The sequence below is a fragment of the Lathyrus oleraceus genome, chromosome 3 (genome assembly GCF_024323335.1).
Source record: "Lathyrus oleraceus cultivar Zhongwan6 chromosome 3, CAAS_Psat_ZW6_1.0, whole genome shotgun sequence".
In the NCBI taxonomy this organism is placed as follows: Eukaryota; Viridiplantae; Streptophyta; class Magnoliopsida; order Fabales; family Fabaceae; genus Lathyrus; species Lathyrus oleraceus.
In genome coordinates, this window is record NC_066581.1 from 45,186,954 (window position 1) to 45,195,210 (window position 8,257).

An 8,257-nucleotide genomic window follows, 5' to 3' on the forward strand; every position below is an offset into this window, starting at 1 on the left:
CAAATCTAACTCATCTTGATCAATTGATCAAGTGAATGGCTTTGCATTAAGGATAGGTTATTTCCTAAACATGCAAAAGGCTTAAACCAATACAAGATCAATTCTCTTCTTCTTTTTGGCATGGCAAGTTGTTGGAACTTGGTTCACTAATCAAGACTTCTAACTTGTGTTGTTGCCTACATTATCATTGACCGGCCTCAGATAGTTGTGACTTCTACATAAGTCCAATTACGATTGCTTAACATAGCGCTAAATTTGCCTTATGGCACACTAACTACTAACACTAACTATTAACCATTAACATTTACTTTTGCTCTTTACTTTTATGCAATTTACTATTCTTGCACATATTATTCATTTGCTTTTTCCTTTGCTCACTTGAGCACATGTTTATGTTAATGCAATTTGCCTTTTGCTCACTTGAGCACATAATTGTGTATATATCTTTTGTGTTTGTGTTTTGTTTGATTGTTGTGAACCAAATGCAAAAATGGACAAAAGGACTTAGACTTTAGGACCTTCCCTATGCAAAATGGAGTCAAAGAGCAACTAGGCCTCATGCCTTTAGAGTGCTATAAATGTCAAAGAGCAACTAGGCCTCATGCCTTTAGAATGCTTCAAGCTTGAAGATGAACATTGAAAGGACCATATTCTAAACTCCCTCTTGTCCATTCTTTGATTTGTAAATAGAACCTTTTGATGTGTGTGCTTCTTTGTGCTAGGGATTCCAACTTGAGCCAAATTGAGGAACCATTACCATGAGCTCCTAAGAGAGAGAGATTCAATACATTGAGGAACCTTCCAAGAGTTCATTTGATTGTTGATTGCTTGAGTTTATGCTTATGTGATTGCTTATTCCAAAGGATGGGAGCTACTTGGATCATCCATATGATCTCAAGAGAGGAACTCCTTTTGTGGTTTTGTTTCTTATCCCTCACCTTTTGCATTGCTTAGGATCTTAGCCATTCTTCTTCTTCCCTCCACTCTAACCCAAGCCAAAGCTTTTGTGCAAACATTTAATACTTGTTTTCAACATTAGAAACCTAAGCCTTATGCTTTTGATTTTCAAACTCTCTTTTCTTAAATACTCATTTTGAATTGAATCTCTAAGTCAACTTTGACCATATTTTGTATATACTTTTCATTGGTAAATATAACTCATTCAAATGTCTTTTGTGGTTTCAATGGCCACTCTCTTAATCAAAATTTTCCATAACCTTTAGCTATTAGGTTTGAGTTATCCTTGTGACAGATGTCATACTCACCTATATCCTTAGTGATGGACAATGAGTCTTCCATGCTTATTATAGGGTTAACCCCTCACTAGCATGTTGAAGCTATCCTCACATGGTGGATTTGTGGTTTTAGGTTGAGTTTTCTCCCTTGGATAACAAAAGACCTTAAGGCTTTTGGACCAATCAATTCACCAACTCATTTTGAAATTTTTACCCCGAACTACGAGGTTTTGATCCTAATCTTTTTATAAGATGGTACGTAGGCAATGGGTTTATCCATCCAAACACAAATGTAAATAAACTTGTATAGTCTCTTCTCATCTCTTCAATCATGTTTGCACAAATAAATTTTCACAAGACAACAACCTTACAACAAGTATGAAAAGGGCTCCCTAGGAGTACCTAGGATGTTTTGGGTGCCTAACACCTTCCCATTGCATAACCAACCCCCTTACCCAGATCTCTGACTCTCTTTTACTAGTTTTTGATTCGATAAAACTTTTAGGTTTTTGTTTGCTTTCTAACCATTCCTTTGGATAAATAGAAGTTCGGTGGCGACTCGACTTGTATGATTTACCTTGGATTTAGTCAATATCTCTAATGGTAACGAATACCCCGCTACAGCCCATGTAAAGGAAACATTCAAACATAAGGGGTGAGAAATCAAAAACAATAATAACAAGCATACTTTACAAGCTAGGATAATAACATAACACCCTCTACACAATCTCATTCACAGTATATCTCATGACAATCTCATACCCAAACTTATCAATCAATCATAACTCAATAATTTTGCATATAACTAATTATGCAATGCAACTCTATGCATATGCATGTCGTACCAACTCAGTATTCAGTTCTCTCTGGAACTGACCCCCCTCTTCTTAACCCATGAGTCCCCTCTTCTGAGCTCCACCCTCTTATGAGTTTGGGACAAGCCTTTAGTCCCCTTTTCTGAACTAGCGAACATGCCTCTTGACAGAACTCAACATGAATGTATGAACATGTTAACAAAATTCAATATGTTAAGACCCCTCTCTGATCCTAACATAAATGCATTGAAAACTCAAGTAATCCTCTCTCTGGATTACATCACACCAAAATCACAAAATACACATTATTAATCAATGATGTAACACAAGCATGCTAATAATTTATCTTAACATAATTATATTTCAAATAGCATATTAGTTTAATCAACTCATTATGCAACCATAATGATCACAACAATTAATCATACAATATTCCATAAACAACATCAAAATATAAATAACATACAACAACGTAGGACCTGCTGGTAGAAGCGTGACGTGGGAGCTAGAGAGTCTGATGAAGGACTTGTATCCAAAGTTGTTTCCTTCATGTAATTTTCGAGGGCAAAAATTCAGTAAGTGGGAAAGAGTTGTAATGCCTCGTATCTCGTATTTTTATTTTTCATTGGATTGAAATTGATTTTCATTTAATTATTTGTGTGTTTGGGGAATGTTGTGGGTATAATTGAGGTGAATAGAAAATAATTAGAACTTTAGCTAATTTAATTAATTAAAAATAATAGAAAATAGTGGATTTATGAGATTTGAGTGGAAAATAAGAATAATGAGAAAATAAGGGAATTAGGTGAAATTAAAAATAAGTTGGGGCCAAGATGAAATAAATAAAAGATTAACATTAGGTTAATATTAATAGAGTGAGAGTGGAGTTATTTCAGTACGTACAATTGGAAATTATGAGAAAGAGATTTTCTGAGACAAAGATGAAAAACAATGGTTGGTAAAGGAGAGTAGAGGTAAGGGGGTTGATTCTAATATGAGTGTATATTTTGCATAGAGGATAGAGAAAGGTCCTTACTCTCTTCTTCTTCCTTTTCCTTTCCTCCATTGATGGAGTTTTTGACATTAGATATGGTTGTGCAAACCTCTTCAATCAATTGTGTTGATTGTTGAAATTTGATATTGTTGTTATGATGAATTTGTTTATAAAATTCGTGTGCCTTTAATTGATTAATTTTGAGGTAATGGTTGTTGATGATATGTCATGATATCCATTAAATTGATGATAATAATATATGCTTTTGTTGATACCAATTTATGATATATTGTGAATTTTCTGTTTTGATCATTGGATACTTATCGTTTGTCGAATTTTGAAATCGATGATTTTTAATCCCTCGAAATCAGAGGTCTGAAAGGCCTCCAATAGTTAAAAATGGATTTTTGGGCTGTTTTTAGTGCATGTAACCGATTATGCACTAAGTGTAACTGGTTACCGTTGTTTGGGTGGGAAATTGCATAGTAAAAAATGACGTAACTTGAGTTTTGTGACTCCTGAGGCGCGGTTCGAGGCGTTGGAAAGCTAACGCATAACATCGTTCCTTGGCAATGTAATAATAGTTTAATTGTTTATGTATGATTAATGAAGATTTAGAAAGAGATCGTGTTCTAATGATTGATATGTTTGCGTATTCGATTTGAAATAGTAATCATTGTGTGATGTAGCCTTATGATTGCCATTATTATGTTTTTGTTTAATTGATGATGTTCATTCAGAGATGGAATCTATAATTTGTGATGGGCTTATATTGGCGATAATGATGTTGATGTTATTGGTTTAGTATTGTAACCAATTTAAGTGATGTTATTGGTTTAGTGTTGTATTCAATTGATGTTGATGTTATAGTGTTGTAACCAATTTCGTGTAACTGGTTTAGTGTTATAACTAGTTACGAGCTGTGAAGTTCGGGGTGGTGGTGGTACCTTCGTACATATGTGCATTGTTGCATTGCATGCATCATGTATATGGGAGATAGGTGAGTCGTGATCTAGTATTGTGATCATGAAGTATTTGATCTAGTGTTGTGATCTGGACGTGTAGTCAGGTTTAGAGATGCAACCTGATGACTGAATGACCTCAGTAACATAACTCTGAACTTCTAAAACATGGTACCACATGCATTGGAGTTAAGTCGAGTAGTGAATTGCATACATAAACTGCCTTACGTGATTGATTATTGTGTGATTGAGTTTTATGATGTTGAGAATATGTGTGTGTTATTTATCCTTGTTGTACTTTGCACTGTTATTATATTTTGAATTTTATTCTCACCCTTTTTTGCTTGTTGTGTTGGCTTTATGCCTATGATGCAGATTGAAGTAAAAAGAACTTGAAATAAAGAACATTAAATAAAATGCAGTAAATGATAAGAAATAAAAGGTGTTTCAATTAAAGAAACATAAAAGTACAAATAAAAGGGGACATAGACTCACATAATCACTCACAAATGGTTTCGCTCTTTTGCTTGGGTACTCGAGTTCTATAAAAAATATTATTGAAAAATTGTGAATCATTATTACAATACATGTGTCTGCTATAAATACTAACTAAGAATAACTGCCTTCGACAATTTAACTCTACAGAAACTAACACATCATTCGAATACGTGTAACTCATGTCTCTACATCTTGCCACGTCTTCAAGGCTTTGAAACTGCTGAAACCATTATCCCACATTCTTTAACTGCTTATAGACTAGTAACTGCTTGCTCGTCGAAGACAGTCACTGAGCGTATAAAAGCCCTTCATCTTTGGTTTCCTCATTCTTTTAAGTACTCAGAGACTGTCGGAAAGTATTTCCTCGACATGGTGTCAAGTAGTTTCTTAAGTCTATTTATGAGACTCCTTCAACTAATCTCTTAAGATATTCCCTTGATATTCTTCCAAACTACATCTCAAGATGTCATTCGAGAAGCTCTTGTCGACGTGCCATCGTTGTCGACTCTTGTTCATCACTTGTTACACTTAGTACTTCACCAAATGCATCATTGACTTTGATTTTCCTACTAGGTAGAAAGTCTCAGGTCAATACATGGGTAACGTAAAATTTAGGGGAAAAGAAGGAATCGGGTCTCCTATCATATTTTGTGTAACCCTGGGAGTAGTGGGAACACTTATTACTTGTGGTGGTGAAACCGCCGCTTCTGGTAATATCGTCGAAACTGACATTTGACTTATAATAGTATGAGCTTCTTCAACGGTGGTTGAAGTCCATGCATTACCAACTATCGATCTGACTGGTTGTTCTTCTACGTTTTAAACATTGTTCTAGGGAGGGGGGATTTTTTAATGTTGGACGAGTCATTTCAGCAAGAGTTTTACCACTCCTCAGATGCATAAACACTCAACAATTGAAAACATTCATGTATGAAGAACAAATATACAATAAAAGACATAACACTTTTCTGTAGAAGTTAAAATTTCTTGCACAAAAGAGTCTCACAGTGCGTGTCAATTTGTTTAATGGTATTTTTAATTAAATCATAAATTTTAGTTCACTTAATGGGTTAAACTCGAAAAAATCCTAAGGACAATTTATGCATAAATAGTTTGAAGAAATGTGTTGTACTCGACTTTTGATGTTTGAACAAAAAGAAATTGAATAAAAATTTCAACAAAGAACAATACAAGATTGTTCGATGTAATAAAGCGAAGCAGCTAACATAAATAAAAGTAAAGTAAACTCAATACTCAAATTAAAGAATTGCATAATTTACAAAAGGGACGCAGATTTGTACATGTCTTCTCACAAACTCGTTTCTCTCCATGACTTGTGTATTTTAAGTTCTATAGAGATTAATGATAAAATTTGTGAACCTCAATCACAACAATGAGATCAACTTATATACTAAACACTAATAAACGTCAATAACGGTTAAATCCATACGACTCGACACATAGACCATTATGTGGCCTTCTGCTCTTGCTTTACTTCTGTGTGTCTTTAGTCATTAAACTGCTATCCAATTCAACAATCTGCTCTTATATTTTTTAACTGTTGCTGTCGAACCTATCTTCAAGTCATTACAAACCTTTTCGAGATTCTATATATGTTTTGAAGAGAGAGTGATTATAATCTTATTAGTATGTTCCTGATACTCTTTCAAACCAAAACTCATTCGAGATGCAAAGCCATTTAGTCTTTGGACTCCAAAATATGCTAAATTTCATCACACATGATAGGCAAGTCGAACTCTCCACCTTAATTGAAATAGTCGGTATGTCAACACTCTAACTTAGTCACTTAGTACTTAGCATATTTTTACTTCTTTCTCGTTCTTGATATGTCGAGAGTTGAGATCCAAAATATCAGACTAACACACTACTAATCAAAGAAAATTAGAGGCAAAAAGTCATGCTCTAAGAGAAAACATAAAGTGAGGCCTCACGTACCTTCAATAGTGAAAATACTCGTGCATAATCTATGTAAATAGTCGAGCAAAACTATTTCTCTTTATTATAGAATTCAAATACCTTATTTTGCAAAGTCAGATTTTAGAATACAAAAACTTTCAACTAAAAGAAGAAGTGATGGGAAAGAGGAGAGATTTCTTAGGTTATAGGAGATTTTCAAATATAATCTGAATATGTTGACTAGGTGTTTTGCAAGTTCGAATTCTAGAACCTAAAAATTTTCAACCCATAATTAAAAAAATTGATAGAGAAGAGGAAGTGTTTTATGGGGTATAAAGAAGAATCCACAGGGTATTTTTGAGTTCTTCTGGTATTTCTAAGAAATGTAAAATTTCTCATTGCTGAGACTAATTCCAGGCATGTTATTAAGAGGACAGAGTACAGGCGGATCAGCTCAGAACTTCTTGATGAATTCGTAAATGTGATTGCTAATTTCCTCTGCTGCTTCTTGATTATTAAAGTGAGCCACACCTTTTTGCACAATCACTTCCTCCAAATTGGGCACGTCTTCCTTGAATCCTCCACCATGGACATACTCCTTCATGCCAGGTGTGGTGTAAACTATGTCTAATTCACCTGTAATGAATTTCACAGGCACCTTGATTTTGACTCCACTCCATGGTGCTGTGAGCTCCCAATTTCTGCAATACAAATAGTTTAACTGTCATTAGAATTGAGACACTTTTCATGCTTGCTTGAATATCTGTGGAAAACAATTGTTCAAGCATAGAGAAACAGAAAATTACAAGTTAAAGTTTCTATAGTAGTTCAATCCTCCGGTGAAGCCCGTTTTCTCAAATTTGGAGACGTAATAAGCAAGATCGTCTTCAGTGAGCCAAGAGGGTAAAGTGTCAGGTGTATCTGGGTTGAATCCAGTTCCAAATTCTCCCTTTGGAAGGATCGGAGGACCAGTTTTCCTTGTTGTGAGGATATTTTTCAGCACATATGCAGTGCCAACTTCAGCCATCTCAGCTTCCATTTTGCCAGGTTCCTGTAATAAGGATCAACAACAATTATGACATATCATTACATCAATTTCTCTTTTTCTTTTCCGGTAGAAAGAGTATCCTCTGGGCAGCATAGACTAATCCCTCGACCCCGGGAACAACACCGCAAGAGCTCTATAACATCATCAAACACAACTCAGTCTAAGATTCTAAATGATAAAAATAAGATCGGAAAAGTAAAGACCTGAAATCTGCAGATATAATAATCATCTCCATAAGCAGCACGCCTACCATCAATGGTTTTGATTTTAGGATTTCTACGGACAAAGGGAACACTGAGACAAACATAGGCTTTGATTCTTTCAGGTCGAAACATGCATAAATACCATCCAATGAGAGCACCCCAATCATGAGCAACAAGGAATACCTGTTCAACACCGAGTGAGTCGATGAGAGCTACGATGTCACCTACCATATGAAAACCTGTGTAGCTACTTATTGAAGCGGGAGCTTCGGTATCGCCGTAACCGCGGAGATCCGGTGCCACGGCGCGGTAACCGAGGGAACCGAGAGCAGCAATCTGGTGGCGCCATGAGTACCAGAGTTCAGGGAAACCGTGAAGGAACAAGACAACTGGTCCTTCCTTGCCTTTCTCAGCGATATGCATTTTGATGCCATTCACTTCCACTGTTCTGTGTTCTATTCCATCCATTTTCCTTTTTCTTCTTTTTCTCAGCAATTGTGAGGAAAGAAACTAAACTAGTGTTTGTTTGATAGTCACGAATAATAAACTACTACTATATCATGTCGAAGTTTTCAACGAAGAAAC

General features: G+C 35.4%; 1 protein-coding gene across 1 annotated transcript; it reads right to left on the minus strand.

Annotated features, from left to right (window-relative positions):
• Window positions 1-6,634: 6,634 nt before the first annotated feature.
• Window positions 6,635-8,257, minus strand: LOC127132411 (uncharacterized). The gene is made up of 3 exons (XM_051061362.1): window positions 7,673-8,257; window positions 7,228-7,472; window positions 6,635-7,122 (listed from the first exon to the last, which is right to left on the minus strand). The coding sequence occupies exons 1-3, from the start codon at window positions 8,138-8,140 to the stop codon at window positions 6,876-6,878; spliced, it is 960 nt and encodes a 319-aa protein (XP_050917319.1). The 5' UTR covers window positions 8,141-8,257; the 3' UTR covers window positions 6,635-6,875.

What these genes read in the sequence shown, in the direction of transcription:
- LOC127132411 (XM_051061362.1), bottom strand. Translation starts at nt 8,140, where the DNA reads ATGGATGGAATAGAACACAGAACAGTGGAAGTGAATGGCATCAAAATG. An exon ending in ATTATATCTGCAGATTTCAG is followed by an intron (nt 7,473 to 7,672) that starts GTCTTTACTTTT and finishes TCCTTATTACAG; the next exon opens with GAACCTGGCAAAATGGAAGC. An exon ending in TACTATAGAAACTTTAACTT is followed by an intron (nt 7,123 to 7,227) that starts GTAATTTTCTGT and finishes TTTGTATTGCAG; the next exon opens with AAATTGGGAGCTCACAGCAC.